General features: G+C 48.4%; 1 protein-coding gene across 6 annotated transcripts in view; it reads left to right on the plus strand.

The window, feature by feature from the left end:
* Nucleotides 1-22,093, plus strand: part of LOC115132472 (nck-associated protein 5-like) — a 39,558-nt gene that overhangs the window by 15,406 nt on the left and 2,059 nt on the right. For 2 of the 6 annotated variants that reach the window (XM_065020846.1, XM_029665157.2), the window contains exons 2-12: nt 4,212-4,315; nt 13,052-13,211; nt 13,674-13,781; nt 13,914-14,033; nt 14,232-14,330; nt 14,642-17,299; nt 17,451-17,863; nt 18,235-18,349; nt 18,595-18,670; nt 18,812-19,105; nt 21,860-22,008. In XM_065020846.1, the coding sequence (XP_064876918.1) occupies nt 13,056-13,211; nt 13,674-13,781; nt 13,914-14,033; nt 14,232-14,330; nt 14,642-17,299; nt 17,451-17,863; nt 18,235-18,349; nt 18,595-18,670; nt 18,812-19,105; nt 21,860-22,008 (4,188 nt within the window). In that variant the 5' untranslated portion in view covers nt 4,212-4,315; nt 13,052-13,055. Of the gene's footprint in view, nt 1-1,283; nt 1,543-4,211; nt 4,316-11,048; nt 13,212-13,673; nt 13,782-13,913; nt 14,034-14,231; nt 14,331-14,641; nt 17,300-17,450; nt 17,864-18,234; nt 18,350-18,594; nt 18,671-18,811; nt 19,106-19,639; nt 19,723-20,006; nt 21,711-21,859; nt 22,009-22,093 lie in introns of those variants that run through there. The other 4 variants (XM_029665156.2, XR_010464419.1, XM_029665155.2 and 1 more) reach the window with 4 other exon arrangements.

Here is a 22,093-nt window from a genome sequence, read left to right on the forward strand (position 1 = left end):
ATAGCTTACAGTCGCTAACTCCAATCAGTAACATAACATTAGTATTCTATTTGTGGGTCATGATCCTCGAAAAAGTGAATATTTTATGGGTGACTATGGGCCATGGCAGCCTATCTGACCCTCAGAGGGGATTGGTTCTGTGACTGTGCCATTCATTACATCCATCCCATAGAGATAGATGCCCATGTGGATTAATGACTGACAGAGCAGAGGCATTGACTGAGTCCCAAATGGCATCATATTCCCTATATATGACTTTGGATGGAGATGAAAACAGTTTATTCTCACTTCCAACCACTAGGTGGACAGACAGCAATTTCTGTCTCTCTATTGTTGCCCTGCATTGATTGTCTCTTTGATAGCAGGAAGGAGGATACACCTCAACCTAGTGCCGTTTTAGATGTAGGTATGGCTGAATTGTTCTCAATACAATATGTGGCAATACAATGATTTTTATCCAATGCCGCGGATGAATCGTCAGAGGTTTAAAAGCTTTTGTCAGAATGTGGCACCACTGGCAAGCTGCTTAGGTTAAAAATAAATTCCAAGAGTGAGAGAGCCTGCAGACACTGACATTCAGAAAAGAACCAAAAGGCTTTTTATTTTGCGTTCCGGAAGGCTGAAGTACAGTACATTCAGCTCAGGCCTCTATGTCAAGTCAATTAGGGTCAATGAAGAAAGGATACACCTAACTTTCTATTAGTAATGATGTGATATTTACTAGAAAATACTAAACAATTAGGCATACTGGTGTAAGGCATTTATTAAAGCTGTTATTTGAAAGAATCATTAGCTGCTTAATCAATTCACAAATTAATAATGCTATTACAAATCAAACAGCATATTCTAATTATTAGCTTATGTATTGGTTGTTCATGTATGGTTATTAATTCACTCTTTGTCTTTCCCTCTGTTGCATATTAATAATAGTCATTAATGGTCTGATTCAGGATAAAATCCTCTTAGCACAGAACTCATGTTCTTTATACAAGCAGTTGAATAGCCCTGGCTGGATAACTCCATTACTAAACAAACCAACTAGCCAGACTGTTGGATATCCTCTCTGGGTCCACGCTTTTGTCTGTTACATAGTGGGGTTTCTTTGGAAACATAACACCCTTTCTTTTCTGTCTCGCTCCTTTATGGCCTGACCAGCAGCTGCAGGGTTAATGTTTAGCAGTAGTTGGAGAGGAGGAGGAGAGAGGTGGGGGCAAGTCTACAGTTATTGTAGTAGGCAGGGTCTATTGGGGCAGGAAGCCTGCCTCCTCACTCGCCCTGGAACAATGGGAGATATTGCAGGCAGACGGCACAGCACAGGGCAGCCGGCGAGAGATGCACACAATTCACATGCTCGAGGATGGGCCTTTTTCTATCAGTAGTTTAGAGGAAATCGTTCCTTATTAGAGGAGAGGGCATCATCTTGTGGATAAATCCTTTCTTCAACTGGAAAATACTTACATTGTGGGGCTTTTTTTACAACTGATTTTCTTTAGCCTGGGGCTCTCTCGGGTGCTTTGAGTGGATGCTAGGATATGAAGCAAGGTGAGACTGGGTGGGCATTTTAGGACAAGCAGATCTGAACATATACAGTGAAACGTTTTCATTGTTAGGACTGACAATGTAGTCTAGACTATTTGTCAATTTTGTGCCGTTATGGCTGTGTTAGATTTCATTGATTGTGTAGATATGAGATCTAGAGTTGATGTGACAGGTGAGGTGACAGAACCACACCATATGATGTATTAGCTGTGGAGACTGAGAGGACAGATGAACTTGGGAAGCAGAGATCAGACGCCCACAGGCAGGTCTATGTAACCTCTATGTTATTATGAAACACGTATGACATTGTTGCAGCATCAGTGGACAATTTTTGGAGCAACGCTAAGCACTCAGATCCATGTTTAGTAATTTAATTGTTCAACCCAACATGGATGCGTTTTGATTGGGGTTGATTTAGTTTGTTTTATAGATCATAAGAGAGGGGCATGTGTAAACATGTGGTTTGCTGTTTAGTGTGCCCAATTATGACAAAGCCTCCCCGGTCTCGCTGTATCGGGACTGGCAGTCTTATAATGCAGTTCCTGTAGGGAGGACGGAGGGTGGGGTTGCCTGGTAAATATTTAGAAATATCCCCGCGAGGCCTGCACCACTCAGGTTGATTAGTCTCAGACATGGCATTGATCCAACCTCTGGGTTCTTTTGGGAATCGTCCCTCCGCCCCTCCCCGATCTGTTATTCCCCCTCTCTCCCCTGTACCTTCAGTCAAAATCTTTTATTGGATGACTAATCTCACTGTTATTTTGTCTAAACATCAGAAGCCACAGTAACAAATGAATCCAATAGTCTGAATATGATCTATGTCACTGTGTAAATGTGTATCTACAGTGACATACTGTATTTTAGGCTACTGACAGTGTTGATAGTCATGTTTATTCAGATTTATTCCTACGGGTCGTGATTTCTTTTTTTAAGATCCTGTTCAATTTGTCTGTCTGAGTCTTCAATGCTGTTTACATCACCTGTTGACACACTTTGATTGTTCACACCGAGAGAACTTCAATCTGTGCCATCCCAGATTGGCAGATGGGGAAGGGTACTGTTTGATATAACCTGAGATGGCCTCCGCCCGGCAGCATCCAAATCCCCAAGTGTGTGACTGACTGACATGATTTAAGGAGCTTGAAGGGGTTTGGCTCTGCTGAGTTGTCTTTGATTTATACTGTAGCCTTGCCCCCATTCCATGAATATAGAGTGTAGTCTGCAAGTCGGCTCATTCCTTGTGGCATCACACCAGATCGAGCCACTTTGAACTCTGAGCTCCATTCAGATTACCTCACACACACCGCATGATATAAATATCCATGTTACCAACCTCTACAGGCAAAACACATTCTCAAGAAAATCATTGCTCAAGAAGTGCCATTTTTCACAGTTTCTTGGATGTGATCAGGTGTGTGTGCACCCGATAACACTATTTGGCTATGGCAAGTGGATCATAAGAATAATCTCTAACACCAGTTGTTGTTTTTGTCGCACAACAACAGATCACAGGTCAGGATTTTCACAAATGGAACCGGTGTGTTCTGACTGTGTGTTCTGACTTTGATCTGCAGCTGGAAACCCAAAGTGGGAAAGGCCGATGCTAATCACATTGGAAGTTGACAAGATCTAAAGGATCAGCTTTGGTTTCCCTTGTGGGCGGCTTGGGAGTGAAGAGCTAATACTGTAGCTCTTTATCTAAACTAATCTTGTCTGAAGGAACGCAGCCAGACTAGACTGACTCTGAATCTGAAGCCTATGGCAGTGACTAAGCATGCTCCTATTTAGCAAGCTACAGTATGAGGACAAGGCAACCTTCCAAATAACACCCTCTTCCCTAAATAATGCTTATGATCAAAAGTAGTGCACTACATAGGGAATAGGGTGCCACATGGGACTCAACCTATGACAGAGAGCATCGGAGTGTGTTCATTTAGCTATGAGGGCAAGTCTTGTGGAAACTGAACATAACTACCGATGACAGTACAGTAATGGGGAATCCCAGATTGCAGACTGGTTACATTGATGTTCAATACAGTGATTTTAATACTGCGTGTCTGCAGCATGCATGACATGTTATTATCACTGGAACATGAAAGGGGATTTCTTAAAGGCTACTGGGTCTCTCTGCTAAATTATTCATCTTTCTTTCATTACACTTTACAATGACTCCGATGAAAAGAAGGCAAGATGAGAGGGAGAGGCAGATTGTGGTCTTGAACTGTCTGGGAGGATAGGAAGTCCATACCAGGCCCAGTCCTGATGGTGACATGACATTGCTCTGGGTCTGTATTCACAAAGCGCCTTGAAGTGCTGATCTAGGATCTCGCTGACCATATAATCTTATTTTAATCCAAAAGGCTAGACTGATCCTAGATCAACAGTCTGAGACACTTTATGAATAAGGGTCCTGATAATGACAGACATGCTATTTCTCTAAGGTCCACACATGCTAAAACCACTTTGAAGCCCCTCTCTGGAGATGTTTTTTCTGAGTGTGCATCTGGGAAACCAAGAGGGAGCAAGATGGCCTTGATGTCCTAGACTATATCAAAATAATGGTTGATGTCAGCAAATCTGACTGAATACTGTGGTGTGGTGGAAAAGGAGGGATGAGAGAACAGTTGCGAGGATGACAGATGATAACAAGATGTAACTTTGTTTTTCCTCAGCTTTTTGGCTCTGACATTGGGAGAAGACTAGAGCGAGAGAGAGGTGGTTTCCACACCGAGGAGTAGGACTGAGTGCTCGACTCTAAGGAGAGCTGACATCACAGGTGACTGTCTGTTCCAGATGACTCTGTTCTAGTCGACAGTTATTTTCTATGTTCTTTGTCTTGTATGTTCCACCCATGAAAACTGACCCCCCCCTTGCAATAGCTTCTGGCTGGATAATACCTTTGGGGAGACCCCCTGCTTGGCAATTTACTTCTGGTGCATGACACATTTGTTTTCTTATGGTATAATGTTACAGATTTTTGTCTCCTTTATAAAAGCACATCACATGTCCTCAAGCATACTTTTTTTTATACCAGGTATCCATTTTACAACCGTTTTAGAGAAAACCGGTGTTATGTGTTCCAGCCCAGAGATTACGTGATATATCTTGTTCTCTACATTTAAATTGGGAAACTGTGTGTCATTGCACTTCATGTACTCTTTGTTTTCTGTGGATGTATTATGGGGAAAGCACAGTGGAGGTGGGAACATCATTGAAAACAAGCAGTGCTGCTGAAATAGCTATGTCTACCTTATGGTGTTCAGGGTTACCCTTTTGTTATCTGTGTATGTCACTCTCTGCTTTCTCTTCATGTCCTTTTGGCCATTGTCAGATTCTCAGTGTCCTCGCTTTAGTTTTGTGGCATTTGAATAGGAAACAAAGGGAGATACTGTGTTTCGATATTTTATTGATGGTGGTGTAAAATACAATTTGCTCTTTAGAAGTTTTCTCTTTATAGATCCTCCTGTATGTCAGTCAAATATCAGGGTTATAAGTGATCAGGCACTAAAGGGATGAGGGGTGACTGTTCCGTTCTATGCATCTCACAGACCCATTATCTACAGTAGCTAATAAACATTGGAATCACAGTCAGGGTTCTCTTTGTCTCACAAAGCAGAGAGAAGTGGGAGATGAAGGAAGGAAGTATGTATAATATGATTCATAAATATCACAGACTGCAGATTGTTATAAAGCATGTCTTTTTATCCGGGGATATCGTAAATTGTTTGGGTGACGTACATTTTCCCTGAGTGTCATTCTAGAATGAGGAAAATAGGGAAGCGGCAATATGGCCGTCCTCCTTGTACACAAACTCCTTTTTGTATGCAGTGCTTCTCTATGGCTCTCTCATATCAGCCCATTTCTGTAGCAGGGAATCTCTTTCCTCCAGATCACTCACTCGCTGAGTGGGGGGAAAGAGGAGGATGAGGGTGAGGTTGGAGGTGATGGGTGGGGAAAAGATGAGGGTGGGTTGGGGTAAAGAAGATGAGGGTGGGGTGGGGGAAAGAGGATGAGGGTGGGGGAAAGAGGGTGGGGTTGGAGGAGAGGGTGGGGTGGGAGGGGGTTGGAGGAGAGGGGTGTGGGGGAAAGAGGATGAGGGTAGGATTGGGGGAAAGAGGATGAGGGTAGGGTGGGGGAGCAGATGAGGATGAGGGTAGGTTTGGGGGAAAGAGGATGAGGGTGGGAGGAGCGGATGAGGGTGTAGGAGCGGATGAGGGTGGAGGGTGGGGGAAAGAGGAGGGTGGAGGATAAGGGTGGGGGGAGCAGATGAGGGTTGGGGAAAGAGGGTGGGGGAAGAAGATGAGGGTTGGGGAAAGAGGACGGGGGGTGGGGGAAGAGGACGGGGGTGGGGAAGAGGATGGAGGTGGGGGAAGAGGATGAGGATGAGGGTGGGGGAAAGAGGGGGTGGGGGAAGGGATGAGGGTGGGGAAAAGAGGAGAGGGGTAGCAGATGAGGGTGGGTTGGGGGAAAGAGGATGAGGGTAGGGTGGGGAAAAGAGGAGGAGAGGAGGGGGTATCAGATGAGGGTGGGTTGGGGGAAAGAGGATGAGGGTAGGGTGGGGGGAGCAGATGAGGGTGAGTGGGGGGGAGCAGATGAGGGTGAGCGGGGAAAGAGGATGAGGGTAGGTTTGGGGGAAAGAGGATGAGGGTGGGGCGGGGGAAAGAGGATGAGGGTGCGGGAAAGAGGGGGTGGGGGGGAAAGGATGAGGGTGGGGAAAAGAGGAGAGGGGTAGCAGATGAGGGTGGGTTGGGGGAAAGAGGATGAGGGTAGGGTGGGGAAAAGAGGAGGAGAGGAGGGGTGGGGTAGCAGATGAGGGTGAGCGGGGAAAGAGGATGAGGGTAGGTTTGGGGAAAGAGGATGAGGGTGGGTGGGTGGAGGAAAGAGGATGAGGGTGGGGTGGGGAAAAGAGGATGAGAGGAGGGGGTGGGGTAGCAGATGAGGGTGGGTTGGGGTAAAGAGGATGAGGGTGGGGTGGGGAAAAGAAGAGGAGGGGTGGGGTAGCAGATGAGGGTGGGTTGGGGTAAAGAGGATGAGGGTGGGGTGGGGAAAAGAGGATGAGGGTGGGGGAAAGAGGGTGGGGTTGGAGGAGAGGGGTGTGGGGGAAAGAGGATGGGGAGGGCAGATGAGGGTGAGCGGGGGAAAGAGGATGAGGGTAGGGGTGGGGGAAAGAGGATGAGGGTAGGGTGGGGGGAGCAGATGAGGGTGAGCGGGGAAAGAGGATGAGGGTAGGGTGGGGGGAGCAGATGAGGGTGGGCGGGGGAAAGAGGATTGGGGTGGGGTAAGGGGGATGAGGGTGGAGGTGATGGGTGGGGGAAAGAGGATGAGGGAATGGGGGTGGGGGAAAGAGGATGAGGGAATGGGGGTGGGGGAAAGAGGATGAGGGAATGGGGGTGGGGATGAGGGTGGGGTAAGGAGGATGAGGGGGGGGAAAGAGGATGAGGGAATGAGTGTGGGGGGAAAGGATGAGGGTGGAGGAAAGAGATGAGGGTGGGGGAAAGAGGGGGTGGGGGGAAAGGATGAGGGCGGGGAAAAGAGAAGGAGAGGGTTAGCAGATGAGGGTGGGTTGGGGTAAAGAGGATGAGGGTGGGGTGGGGAAAAGAGGATGAGGGTGGCGTTGGAGGAGAGGGTGGGGGGAGCAGATGAGGGTGAGCGGGGGAAAGAGGATGAGGGTAGGGTTGGGGGAAAGAGGATGAGGGTAGGGTGGGGTTAGGGTTAGCAGATGAGGGTGGGGCGGGGGAAAGAGGATGAGGGTGGGGGAAAGAGGGTGGGGTTAGAGGAGAGGTTGGGGTGGGAGGTTGTTGGAGGAGAGGGGTGTGGGGGTGTGGGGGAAAGGGTGGGGTGGGAGGGGGTTGGAGGAGAGAGGGGGAAGGGAGGATCAGGGTGGGGTGAGAGGTGGGTGGAAGGGAGGATGAGGGTTGGGGAGGTGGGGGAAGGTGTGGTGAGGATGAGGAAAGGAGGATGAGAGTGGAGGAGAGTGGTGGGTGGGGAGTGAGGGTGGGGAAGGAAGAAAGAGAGGATGAGGGTGGAGGAGAGGTTGAGATGGGGGAGGGAGGGTGAGGATGTGGTTGGGGAAGGGAGAATGAGAGAGGATGAGGACAGAGGGTGAGGGTGGAGGAGAGAGGATGAGGGTGGGGTGAGAGATGGGTGGAAGGGTGGGGGAAAGAGGGGGTGGAGGGGAAAGGATGAGGGTGGGGAAAAGAGGAGGAGAGGGGTAGCAGATGAGGGTGGGTTGGGGGAAAGAGGATGAGGGTATGGTGGGGAAAAGAGGAGGAGAGGAGGGGTGGGTAAAGAGGATGAGGGTGGGGTGGGGAAAAGAGGATGAGGGTGGGGTTGGAGGAGAGGGTGGGGTGGAGCAGATGAGGGTGGGGGAAAGAGGGTGGGGTTGAAGGAGAGGGTGGGAGGGGGTTGAGAGGATGTGGGGAAAGAGGATGATAGGGGTTGGGGGAAAGAAAGGGAGGGTTGGGGGAAAGAGGGTAGGGTTGGGGGAAAGAGGATGAGGGTAGGGTGGGGGAGAGGATGAGGGTAGGGTTGGGGGAAAGAGGATGAGGGTAGGGTGGGGGAGCAGATGAGGGTGGGCGGGGGAAAGAGGATTGGGGTGGGGTAAGGGGGATGAGGGTGGAGGTGATGGGTGGGGGATGAGGGTGGAGGTGATGGGTGGGGGAAAGAGGATGAGGGAATGGGGGTGGGGGAAAGAGGAGGGTGGGGATGAGGAGAGGGTGGGGTGAGGAGGATGAGGGTGGGGGGAAAGATGATGAGGGAATGAGGGTGGGGGGATGGGGTTGGAGAAAGAGAGGGTGGGGGAGGGTGGGGCGGGGGGAAGAGGATGAGGGTAGGATGAGGGGGGAAAGAGGATGAGGGTGGGTGGAGGGAGAGATGAGGGTGAGCGGGGGGAAAGAGGATGAGGGAGGGGGGGGGAAAGAGGATGAGGGTGGGTGGGGTAAAGAGGATGAGGGTGGGTGGGGAAAGAGGATGAGGGTGGGGTGGGGGAGCAGATGAGGGTGGGGCGGGGGAAAGAGGATTGAGGGTGGGGGTGATGGGTGGGGGAAAGAGGATGAGGGAATGGGGTGGGGGAAAGAGGAGGGTGGGAGAAAAGGATGAGGGTGGGTGGAGGGGGTGGGGTGAGCGGGGGAAAGAGGATGAGGGTAGGGGGGAAAGAGGATTGAGGGTGGAGGAGAGGGCGGGGGAGGATGAGGATGAGGGTGGGGGGAGCAGATGAGGGTGGAGGAAAGAGGATGAGGGTGGGAAAGAGGATGAGGGAATGGAGGTGGGGGGAAAGAGGGAAGAGGATGAGGGTGGGGTAAGGAGGATGAGGGTGGGGGAAAGAGGGGGTGGGGGGAAAGGAGGAGGGAGAGGGGTGGAGGAAAGAGGATGAGGGTGGGTTGGGGTAAAGAGGATGAGGGTAGAGTTGGAGGAGAGGGTGGGGTGGGGTAGCAGATGAGGGTGGGTTGGGGTAAAGAGGATGAGGGGTGGGTTTGGAGGAGAGGGTGGGTGGGGTAAAGGGGGGGGCAGATGAGGGTGGGGCGGGGGAAAGAGGATGAGGGTGGGGTGGGAGGGGGTTGGAGGAGAGGGGTGTGGGGGAAAGGGTGGGGTGGGAGGGGTTGGAGGAGAGAGGGGGAAGGGAGGATCAGGGTGAGGTGGAGAGAGGATGAGGGTGGGGTGGGGTGAGAGGTGGGTGGAAGGGAGGATGAGGGTTGGGGAGGTGGGGGAGGGAGGGTGAGGTGGGGGAAGGTGTGGTGAGGATGAGGAAAGGAGGATGAGGGTGGAGGAGAGTGGTGGGTGGGGTGAGAGGATGAGGGTGGGGAAGGAAGAATGAGAGAGGATGAGGGTGGAGAGGTTGAGGTGGGGGAGGGAGCGAGGGTGAGAATGTGGTTGGGGAAGGGAGAATGAGAGAGGATGAGGGTGGAGGACAGAGGGTGAGGGTGGAGGTGAGGGGGTTTGGGGAAGGGAGGATGAGGGTGGGGTGAGAGGTTGAGCGTGGAGGAGAGAGGAGGGAGAGGAGTGTTGGGTGAGAGGATGAGGGTGGGGAAGGATGGAGGAGAGAGGTGGGGAAGGGAGGATCAAGGTGAGATGGAGGAGAGAGCATGAGGGTTGGGGAGGTGGGGTGAGAGGTGGGGGAAGGAGGATGAAGGTGGGGTGAGAGGATGAGGTTTGGGAAGGTGGGGAGGGAGGATGAGAGTGGGGAAGGGAGGATGAGAGGGGTGTGGACGGGAGGATCTGGGGAAGGGAGGATGAGACGGGAAGAGGGTGGGGAAGGGCGGGTGGGGTGAGAATTGGGGAAGGGATTATGAGGTTGGGGTGAGAGGTTGAGGGTGGAGGAGCGAGGAGGAGGGTTGGGTGAGAGGATGAGGGTGGGGTGAGAGAATGAGGGTGGGGAGGGAGGATGAGAGAGGGTGAGGGTGGAGGAAAGAGGTGGGGGAGGGGCATGAGGGTGGGGGAGGGAGGAGGATGGAGGAGAGAGGTGGGGAAGGGAGGATCAGGTGAGATGGAGGAGAGAGCATGAGGGTGGGGGTAGGGAGGATGAGGGTTGGGGAGGTGGGGGAAGGAGGATGAGGGTGGGGGAAGGATGAGGGTGGGGAAGGGAGGATGAGGGGTGTGGACGGGAGGATCTGGGGAAGGGAGGATGAGAGGGGAAGAGGGTGGGGAAGGGAGGAAAGAGGTGGGGGAGAGGATGAGGGTGGGAAAGGGAGGATAAGGGTGGAGGAGAGAGGTGGGGAAGGGAGGATCAGGTGAGATGGAGGAGAGAGCATGAGGGTGGGGGTAGGGAGGATGAGGGTTGGGGAGGTGGGGGAAGGAGGATGAGGGTGGGGGAAGGATGAGGGTGGGGAAGGGAGGATGAGGGGTGTGGACGGGAGGATCTGGGGAAGGGAGGATGAGAGGGGAAGAGGGTGGGGAAGGGAGGAAAGAGGTGGGGGAGAGGATGAGGGTGGGAAAGGGAGGATAAGGGTGGAGGAGAGAGGTGGGGAAGGGAGGATCAGGGTGAGGTGGAGGATGAGAGTGGGGGAAGGGAGGATGAGGGTTGGTGAGGTGGGGGAAGAAGGATGAGGGCGGGCAAGGGAGGATGAGGGTGGAGGAGAGCGGTTGGGAAGGGAGGATCAGGGTGAGGTGGAGGAGAGAAGATGGAGGTGGGGGAGGGAGGATGAGGGTGGGGAAGGGAGGATGAGAAAGGATGAGGGTTGGGGAGGTGGGGGAGGGAGGATGAGGGTGGGGAAGGGAGGATGAGAAAGGATGAGGGTGGGGTGAGAGGTGGGGGAAGGGATAATGAGGGTGGGGTGAGAGGTTGAGGGTGGAGGAGAGAGGAGGGAGAGGAGTGTTGGGTGAGAGGAAGAGGGTGGGTGAGAGAATGAGGGTGGGGAGGGAGGAAAGAAGTGGGGGAGGGGAGAGGATGAGGGTGGGGAAGGGAGGATCAGGGTGAGGTGGAGGAGAGAGGATGAGGGTTGGGGAGAGAGGATGAGGGTGGAGGAGAGAGGTGTGGAAGGGAGGATCAGGAGGAGGTGGGGAAGGGAGGATGAGAGAGAGGATCTAGAATGGACTCATCCCAACAGCATGTTTGTTGTACAATGGACTCATCCCAACAGTATGTTCTAGAATGGAATCATTCCGACAGTATGTTTGTGTTTGTTACCTACAGTATGGTTTACTTTAAGTGACCTGTCTAGCACTGTCTGTTTAGGTCTCGTTGGAGGGGATGATTTCAGTACCTTCCCTCTACTTACAGCTGTCCCTGAACCCTAACACTACCATATGTTCTGCTCCTATAGGCTTTGACAAAAGAATCGCAGTGTGCTATAGATTACTATAGATTCCTCAGTTATCTAGCTAAAGCCAGCAAACAGATGGATACACCAGTTATACATTTATCTGATCCAGCACATCCAGTCTAACATGGCAGAATAGTGTTACATCTCTCCATCATCAAGAACCTGACACTAGAGGGATTTACTGTTCCATTCTCAGAAGAGAATGTCTTTATCGCTAAACACTCCCTGTTATTTGAGGTACAGTTGAAGTCGGAAGTTTACATACACCTTAGCCAAATACATTTAAACTCAGTTTTTCACAATTCCTGACATTTAATCCTAGTAAAAATTCCCTTTCTTAGGTCAGTTAGGATCACCACTTTATTTTAAGAATGTTAAATGTCAGAATAATAGTAGAGTGATTTATTTCAGCTCTTATTTCTTTCATCACATTCCCAGGCGGGTCAGAAGTTTACATACACTCAATTAGTATTTGGTAGCATTGCCTTTAAATTGTTTAACTTGGGTCAAATATTTTGGGTAGCCTTCCACAAGCTTCCCATAATAAGTTGGGTGAATTTTGGCCCCTTCCTCCTGACAGAGCTGGTGTAACTGAGTCAGGTTTGTAGCACCCCCACAACATGATGCTGCCACCCCCGTGCTTCACGATTGGGATGGTGTTCTTCGGCTTGCAAGCGTCCCCCCTTTTCCTCCAACTATAACGATGGTCATTATGGCCAAAGAGTTCTATTTTTGTTTCATCAGACCAGAGGACATTTCTCCAAAACATACGATCTTTGTCTCCATGTGCAGTTGCAAACCGTAGTCTGGCTTTTTTTATGGTGGTTTTGGTGCAGTGGCTTCTTCCTTGCTGAGCGGTCTTTCAGGTTATGTTGATATAGGACTCGTTTTACTGTGGATATAGATACTTTTGTACCTGTTTTCTCCAGCATCTTCACAAGGTCCTTTGCTGCTGTTCTGGGATTGATTTGTACTTTTCGCACCAAAATACGTTCATCTCTCCTTCCTGAGTAGTATGACGGCTGCGTGGGCCCAGGGTGTTTATACTTGCGTACTATTGTTTGTACAGATGAACGTGGTACCTTCAGGCGTTTGGAAATTGCTCCCAAGGATGAACCAGACTTGTGGAGGCTACAATCTTTTTTTTTAGGTTTTGGCTGATTTCTTTTGATTTTCCCATGATGTCAAGCAAAGAAGCACTGAGTTTGAAGGTAGGCCTTGAAATACATCCACAGGTACACCTCCAATTGACTCAAATGATGTCAAATTAGCGTATCAGAAGCTTCTAAAGACATGACATCATTTTCTGGAATTTTCCAAGCTGTTTAAAGGCACAGTCAACTTAGTGTATGTAAACTTCTGACCCACTGGAATTGTGATACAGTAATTTATAAGTGAAATAATCTGTCTGTAAAAAATTGTTGGAAAAATTACTTGTCATGCACAAAGTAGATATCCTACCCGACTTGCCAAAACTATAGTTTGCTAACAAGAAATTTGTGGAGTTTTTAAAAAACGAGTTTTAATGACTCCAACCCAAGTGTATGTAAGCTTCCAACTTCAACTGTAGATTATTGCCCTGAGATGAGGCTGTTATGTCTCCTATGGTCTAGCTGTTAGATGCCATAGGAGTCTACAGCCATGTCCCAAGGCAAGGGTAGACTTATGCTTGTGGTTACGTAGTACATTGTGGTTTTGTGAGTAAAGTGAGACGATTGTAACATTAGGAACCGCCTTCTTGTGTTCATGATGAGAACCATGTCTGATGAGACAGAACCGAGGATGTGTGATAACCTGGAGGAAGAGGAGGGAGACGTTGAGGACTACCTGGAGGAAGAGGAGGGAGACGTTGAGGACTACCTGGAGGAAGAGGAGAACAACGGAGAACTGATGGACCGACTCAGAGAGTTGGAGGTGAGCCAACCACCATCACAATTAAATGAATACAAGACATCTCAAATTATATCATGTTTTAAATATTATATAATTTTACCACATTCGGTGCTTTTATTTCTGTAGAAGAGGAGGAAGGGAAGCGCTACTAAGGTTCACAATAGTACATATTGGTAGACAGAAGGGGCTCTTTGGTAAAAGTGGTGAATTGGTCATCAAAATGAAAGGAGGACCAAGGCACTCTTCATATAATTAATTAAAATGCCTTTATTTGTATCTCATGTTCAATGGAAACAAAGTTTAAAAAATCCGACGCATTTCGGCTGCATTGCCTTCGTCAGGGAGTACAAAGAAACAATACAATGTCCTCTTTTGAACAGCTTCTCCAAATAGCCCTAATTTGAAGAACCACTCCCTCTTTTGTTTTAACATATGAAAAATATATTAACATTTAGGAATAATCTTTTGTCTTCCTGTTGACAGGCAGAAAACTCAGCTCTTTTGTTGGCCAATGAGAATCAAAGAGAAGCATATGAGAGATGTCTGGATGAGGTGGCCAACCATGTGGTCCATGCCCTCCTCAACCAAAAGGTCATTTGCAACAAACAACCCACCTTTGACAAAACACCATTTTGAACCACAAGCAGTTAAGGCATGGGTTGTCATCGTAGTTAACTTATAGTTGTGCTATACATTGTGTGTGTGTTCTGTGTGTCTTTGCAGGATCTGCGAGAGGAGTGCATCAAGCTGAAGATGCATGTGTTTGACCTGGAGAGACAGAACAGAGTGTTGTGTGAGCTCTTCCAGCAGAAGCTACCCAACCAGTCAAGCTCTCAGGACCAGGTATGAAGTAACGTCACAATTTGCCCTGAGACATGGCTGCAGACTCCTATGGCATTGGAGGCTCTACATCTGCTGAGTATTTGAAATGAATCTCTCAGCTGTTATACCTCTTGCTTCATGTTGTTGTAATGTATAGATTCCTATAACAATGCTGTGCTTAAAGTGGTGTACATGATTGCATTGAATCTCATGTTACAGGTGCAGCCAGGACCCCTCCCAGTATACAATACACAGCTGCTGCACAATGTCTCTGACAAGCAGGTGGGGTCACAGTCACAGAGCGACGCACAAGCTAAGGTGTGGACAGAGCACTGTTAGCACTTCACCCTAAGACATGGCTGTAGTCTCCAGCATTCCTCCAACATTAGCTGTCATGACATATTCAGTGGGTTCCAAGGTTTCTCAGATGAAATGGCATTTTCTTTCTATTTCACTATTGTATTCAAGATACCTTGATGTTCTAATCTCTGTTTAACAATGAGGCTGCAGTCTTGGAAGTGTTGAATTAAGTGATTTCAATCTTGTTTATTACCTTGTATTTAACCAGTAAGGTTATTGAGAACACACTCACTTCTATAATAACAACCTGACAATCTTTCTCTCCACAGGGAAATGGGTTTCACCGCACACTGCCACAGGCCCCAGCAACTCCCCCCAGAGGCCCAGCCGCATCCATGGATGCCCTGTCCCCATTCTTCAAGAAGAAAGCACACATTCTGGAGGTCCTTCGAAAGATGGAGGAGACAGACCCCCTCAAGTTCCACCCCTCTGCAGGCAGCATCACCTTCTGTGACTACAGTCAGGTCCTGATGTCCACAGAGGCTGTCCTGGCTGCTGGAGACCTGTGTAAGAAGCACCAGACACTCTGCTCCTGCTCAGACTCCGACATGCAACAACAGCAGCACATGAATGGTGAAGGGCAGTTATGTCCTACACACCTCAAAAAGAGCACAGACAGTCCAGTCAAATGTAACTATGTTTGTGGTAGTACTGCAAAGCTCAACCTGACCCCGAACAATGTCAAAGGCACATCCACCACAGCTGCTATCAGTGAATGCCACATCAAGAGCACATCAGTGGAGAAACAACAGACAATGAATGACCACCAGCAACCAGCAGGTCCTAACTCTTACTTGTCAATCACAGTTGTAGATCAGACTAGCCCAGCCAATCAGGGCCCAGAGGCTGGATTAAAGACTGGGCAGGTCCAGGACACAGAGAAGGAGAGCTGTCTTAAAGGGAAGTCTGATGAGGATGGTAGTTTGTTTACCTCCCAGCTGCCTGTCCCTGGAGTGAAGGACAACCCTCAGCTAGCATACTGTGAGCTGGAAACCAATGGGTTTATCTTCTCTTCCAATGACAGTGATAACGTGTTGAGTGATGTAGTTATTCCAGAGAAAGACGGTGGCCCAGCAGAGGAGTGGGATTTCTCTGGGAGAGCCAACGTGGCCCTCAGCCCCATCCCTTCATCTTGTCTCAGCGACATCAAAGCTGCTGCCATCAATTCCCCGTCCAGGGTCCTCAAGTTCCTAAAGATCCCTACAATGGCAGAGAGGACCCAGGCAGGGGCCAGCCCTGTCCGTCTGAGCCCCCAGCTCACCCGCACGTCTAAGATCCCCTGTCGCACTAACAACTATGAGGTGTACCACTCCCCTGTCCCCTCACGCAGAGCCGCTACCACAGAAAGGGCCAGGCAGCCTCCTCCTCCACCCGCCAGGTCCGAGTCCTACCCAGCCACTACGCACTCAGCCTCAGCCCCCACCTCCCCGCCTCAGCCTGAGGACACCTGCTCCCCTCCAGCCAAGGAGCTTTGCTACAGGAGCCTCTTAGCCCCCAAGACCAACAATGGTGTCCCCGATCCACTGGCCCCTGGCACTTCTCACACACCCAGGGCCTCTTCGCAGAAGGTCCCGTACTATGAGAACATGTTGGAACTTTCCACCTCGGCTCAGGTAGAAGAATCCAAGGTCCCAGAGAACGTAAACGTATCATCTTTCTCTCATACCATAACAGATAGTGACAGGAAGCAAATTAATTCACTACTACAGAAAGACAATGTCCTGTTTCTCCAGCAGCAGCATTTGTCCCCTGCTTCGGACTCCTCATCCTCTTCCTCGTCCTCCTCATCTTCGTCCGATCAGGATGGCAACACAGAGAGCCCAGTCTGGCACGGCCACCACAGTCTGCCCAACCCCTCTGCCCTCAGAGCAGCTCAGTCTCAGAGCAGCCCAGCTCACTATGCCAGCATGAAAGACAGAGGATCACAGGACCAGGATACTAGAGAGGCTACAATACAGAACTCTGATCTCTCCCAGTCCCAGCCTCCAGTTCTCCCAGCCAAGAGACATGATCCCTCGTCCATTCCCAAGAGGCCTTCTGGGGTAGCAGGGTCAGGGAGTCAGCCAGCCGAGTCTAGTCACACATTCAAATACAGGCTGGCTGCACTTGGCAAGCTGAGGAGCTCAGAGGACTTACAAATCAATGTGCTCCTGCCAGTAGACAAGCCAGAGCCTCAGAGTGAGGAGAATATAGTCTATTTTAACGATGACAGGAATAAGACAGAGGAGAGCCCTGTGGATGGTCATTTAGAGGAGCAGAGACACTCGGAATATACAGACTCTCTGGACGGTAAGCTTAAAGGTATTCCTGGTAGCGTTGCTTTCCCAGGTGGCTGTCAGTCCTATGATCCAGCAGCTAAGTCTCTCTTTGGCTCTTCAGTCGCCAAGACAGAGCTGGAGATGCTCTCATCCAGAGTGGGTGTGGCTAAGACGGACAGCCCCAAAGGTAAACTGGGCCTCCCGTCTCCAAACACTGACACTCCCATTGTTTTACGCAACAACATGAAATGCCCGGCTTCTCTGAACCTGTCTTACCATGGTAAACAACCTGCACCCAGCATCCCTTACAGCAGCAGCAGCCCCAGCAAGGTCCCTCCTAAGTCCCCGTCTAAACCGTGCCAGGGCCTGGCTCCCTCAGCTGGAACTGGGAAGCCCACCCTGGAGGCCCCAGCCCTGGTCCCCCGGTACTCCTCCAAGTCAGAGGACAGGAGCAAACTCAATGCAAACAAGAGAAACACCACAGTATACAGTGACAGCCTTCCTCCCCCGCTCCCAATGCCAGAACCGCAGCAGCCGGAAGAGGAGAAGAGACACCTTCTCCCTATTGTCTCCAGCCCCACACTTGGCCCCACGTCAGCCATTGAGGAGAAGGTGATGAAGGGTATCGAGGAGAACATGCTGAAGCTGGCAGAACAGGACAGAGGACAGGTATAAATGTTTTTTTTTTCTGTGATATATTTTTTTATGCATTATTTATTAGTGACATGTCTAATTTTTTCTTGGAGCTGGAATTGGTTTGTTAATATAAAGTATTTCAGTGTTTGCTGTCAGCAATTTGATAAATAAAGACTTTGAACAGGTTACTGAGGTCAAACTGAAGGCCTCTAACGGGATCGCCAGCTGGTTTGGCCTGAAGAAGAGCAAACTCCCAGCTCTCAGCCGCAAACCAGACATACCACCTAAGGTCAAAGACGAGAAGAAAGGTGGAGAGTGGAGGCTGAATATCCCTTCCAAAATGGCGGGGTCTAAGTCTAAAGGAGAGGGGGTGGGGGTGGAGAGCCTAAATATCTCGATGCTGATGGAGAAGGCGGAGGGTCTGAGGAGAGCTCTGGAGGAGGAGAGGGCCTACGTGAACGGGGTTGGGGGGGTCGGGATGGACCGGTCTGGAAGGGGCCACTCCTGTGAGGTGGTGATGGACCAATCACAGGGCCAGCTGGCTGTGATGTACAGGGGAGCGCGCTCAGACAACTTCATGCAGCAGCTACTGAACAGGTGAGGAATAGATTTAAGCTCTGGGAATATATGTTTAGTCAGTTAGGATTGTTTTGTATTGCTTTTGATTGAAGTAAAACAACTTAAGTTGATATCTTTTTAATTAACTATCGCCAAGCTCTATCTGAAGGGAGGGGCTGTTCCTCTTTTGTTCTCTATTGCTCCTCTATTGTGCTTCAAGCAAGGGGGAGGCCGATGACATCAGAGGGCATCATCAGACTAACTCCTTGAATAATTTACTCTATGAAGTTTGCTGTTTTTTTATCGCTGGATCTAAAATGTGAATTTTGTGCAAAGATAAAGTCAAATGTTTGTTGCCTTTCCTCTTTTGAACAACATCTTACCTCTATGTTGTGTCTGTGTGACTACAGGGTGGATGGGAAGGACTTCAGTGGCATCAGTGTGGCTCAGAGACGCCTCTCCTTTGACTGTAAAACCTCCAGACCGTTCAGCAGACACACCACCAGCGGGGAGGACATGCAGAAGGTAAACTACAGATTAATTGCCATTTAATATTTTTCTTTATTCTGTGTGTGAATGGAGAAGGTGAGTATTTCCACTTTATTCTGTGTGTGAGTGGAGAAGGTGAGTATTTAAACTTTATTCTGTGTGTGAATGGAGAAGGTGAGTATTTCCACTTTATTCTGTGTGTGAATGGAGAAGGTGAGTATTTAAACTTTATTCTGTATGTGTAAATGTGCGTTTTGAGATATTTTTTTTTACTTACTCAGGGTTCAGAACATATGATCAGCAACGTCCCCTCAGATGACAATTTAGCTGACCCAGTTCACTCTCATCACTTCGCAGGTAAGAAAACTGATCAGATTCATCATTTTTCATGGAGGCATTGAGTATTTTGTGTTAATCCTTACCAAATCTAATCAATAATCAAATTAGAGAAGGTTTTATATTGAATCAGTCTGATTGTCCATGTTCTCTCTCTCCTAGCTTCTGGTGCCTCCACCTACACCCTGGACAGTGGCATTGGCACCTTCCCTCTGCCTAACTACTGTAGTGGTACGCCTGGGAGAAGCCTGTCTAAGGTGAGGGGGGCTGGAGCTGAGCATGGCTCCTCTGGTTCTCCTGGCCGGGCAGGGAGGAGGGCTAGGACCCTGGACAGAGAGCCCTCATCCATGGAGCAGTGCTATCAATCTCACAGAGACATGACTGCCCCGGTAATGTACGGGTCTGTACTGGAGGGGAAAGGCATGCCCAGGCAAACAGCTGGGGTCATTCATGAAGGTACAATACTGAGAAATACTGCATACATAAGTTCATAATATCAACTACTGTACATCACAATTCTCTAAATCAAACATATACCCGTAATACGTATAGCAATCTGATGATTTGGTATAATGAAGAAAAACTGGAGCTTTTATACAACCAAATCTCTATTTTTTTATGTAAATGGCATGTTTTAGAAGGGCCCAAAACCTTCTTTTTTTTTATATGACTTTTTGAGAAACGTACTCCAAACAGTGATTCACTTTCCTCATCCTCGTTGTGCAGTACGGGGGCTCTGAAAAAACCCAACTACCTCCTTTAAGAAACTGAAGAGCTCTCATTATAGTGATGCAGGTCTTTAGACGTTGTACACATCAAATTGTGTTATTCTGAATTTTATCCTCAACGTTATATTCCATTTTGTTGTGACTCGAGCAATACCTCTCTGTCCATTCTAGCAGCAGGCTACACAAAGAATTAAAAATAAAAAAGAAAACGCTGCACACCCTTTCATGCTCCCAGGTGATATTGTTCTGTTTCGACCCTTAGGTCTTCATCAGGCATCCATATCCCATGTGGAAGGTCCTATATATAGGGGCAGTGCTGAGTGACATCACTTCCTGAAACAGGAGGTAAAAATATATCATATCGGTTCACAATATCAACATTCAATATATACAAAAAATGTACAGTACTAGTCAAAAGTTTGGACACACTCATTCCAAGGTTTTTCTTTATTTTTACTATTTTCTACATTGTAAAATAATAGTGAAGACATCAACTATGAAATAACACATATGGAATCAAGTAGTAACCAAAAAAAGTGTTAAACAAATCAAAATTATATTATATTTGAGCTACTTCAAAGTAGCCACCCTTTCCCTTGATAACAGCTTTGCACACTCTTGGCATTCAGAGAACCTTCCAGAAGGACAACCATCTCTGCAGCACTCCACTAATCAGGCCTTTATGGTAGAATGGCCAGACGGAAGACACTCTTCTGTAAAAGGCACTTAAAGGACTCTGACCATGAGAAACAAGTCTCTGGTCTGATGAAGCCAAGACTGAACTCTTTGGCCTGAATGCCAAGAATCAAGTCTGGAGGAAACCCGGCATCATCCCTACGGTGAAGCATGGTGGTGGCAGCATCATGCTGTGGGGATGTTTTTCAGCAACAGGGACTGGGAGACTAGTCAGGATCGAGGGAAAGATGAACGGAGCAAAGTACAGAGAGATCCTTGATGAAAACCTGCTCCAGAGCGCTCAGGACCTCAGACTGGGGTGAAGGTTCACCTTCTAACAGGACAATAACCCCAAGCACACAGCCAAGACAACGCAGGAGTGGCTTCGGGACAAGTCTCTGAATGTCCTTGAGAGACCTGAAAATAGCTGTGCAGTGACGCTCCCCATCCAACCTGACAGGACTTGAGAGGATCTGCAGAGAATGGGAAAAACTATCCAAATGCAGATGTGCCAAGCTTGTAGTGTCATACCCAAGAAGACTCGAGGCTGTAATTGCTGACAACGGTGCCTCAACAAAGTACTGGGTAAAAAAAACTGTTTTTGCTTTGTCATTATGGTGTATTTTGTGTAAATTGATGAGGGGAAAAAAACGATTTAATTCTAATAAGGCTTTAACGTAACAAAATGTGGAAAAAGTCATGGGGTCTGAATACTTTAAGAATGCACTGTAGTTTAGCATAATTAGGAGCCACAGTGCTCCCTATCGCTGTTACTTTGGTCTGTAAGAAAAAGTATCTTCTGAAGAGAAAATAGTTGGAGGTTAGTACCAGTTCAGCCAAGTCCACAATACAGTTGGTGCTGGGTAGAGCATTAGGGGGAAGTTCACTGAGACAGAACTTGAGGGCCTCTAGGCCACCCTGGTAGGGGATGTTCGTATATAGACTGGTAACATCAAAAGTACACAGAAAATAATTTTCTGGTATGTGGTCCACAGCTTTCAGAAGATGTATAAAATAAATAGTCTCTGGTGTAGGTGGGGAGAGAGGACACCCAGGGTTTCATGAAATGGTCTACAAAGGTAGAAATGTTTTCTGTCAGAGATCTGTTACTACTCACAATGGGCCAGCCTGGTATAGGTGGCGTCATGCTCTTGTGAATTTTGGGGAGAGTGTATATGACAGGTGTGGTTTGGCAGTCAACTTGCATGTACTCATTCTGTCTTTGCAATTTCCCCTTCATTCAATAACTTTGACAGTTTATCATGGATCAGAGACTTTAATTGATTATTAGGATCCCTGGGGAGTCTTGTAAAATTCATAATCACGGAGTTCTTAGAATTTAATTTTCATAGTCTCTGCATCACTATTGCACCTCCCTTGTCGGCAGCTTTTATAATAATAGTAGAGTCATTTTTTAGATGGAACAGCTGGATAGGGGAAATGGCTTGAGTCGCACATGGAATATAATGTTGCGGATAAGGTTCGGAATGACACAATTTCATGTGTACAACATCTAAAAATCTGCATCACTATACTGAGAGCATTTCTGTTTCTAAAAGGACATATATGGGTGATTTTGCAGCATTTGTTAATGTTTTTTTCCAGAGCCCCAGACTGCACAACGAGGATGAGGAAGTTCATCGCTGGTTGGGCTAAATGTCTCAAAACATTTTTACATCAAAAATAGATTTGGTTAAAAAAACGCAAATTTCTCCTTGAAATTACTTTTATACATTAACAATGTACTTTATGTATGGACTTTCATTGAGTATAATCCTGTTTCAAATGTATTTTGTAACCTTTGCAGACACAGAAGCCTATGGAGCTCACATGCTGTCCCCCCGCTCCAAGACCTGGACCTTCCCCAACCTGAAGACCCCTGCAGGGCCCACTGAGATGTACCTGGCTGTGGAAGAAGAGGTGGAGACGGCCCCCTATGGATCCCCTTTCAGAGGGGTTTGTTTAAAGCATGATCATTTCAGACTAACCATTTTTGCATATGTAATTCATTAATAATAGGATTATTACAAATGTATTGTGG

The sequence above is a fragment of the Oncorhynchus nerka genome, linkage group LG7 (genome assembly GCF_034236695.1).
Source record: "Oncorhynchus nerka isolate Pitt River linkage group LG7, Oner_Uvic_2.0, whole genome shotgun sequence".
NCBI lineage: Eukaryota > Metazoa > Chordata > Actinopteri > Salmoniformes > Salmonidae > Oncorhynchus > Oncorhynchus nerka.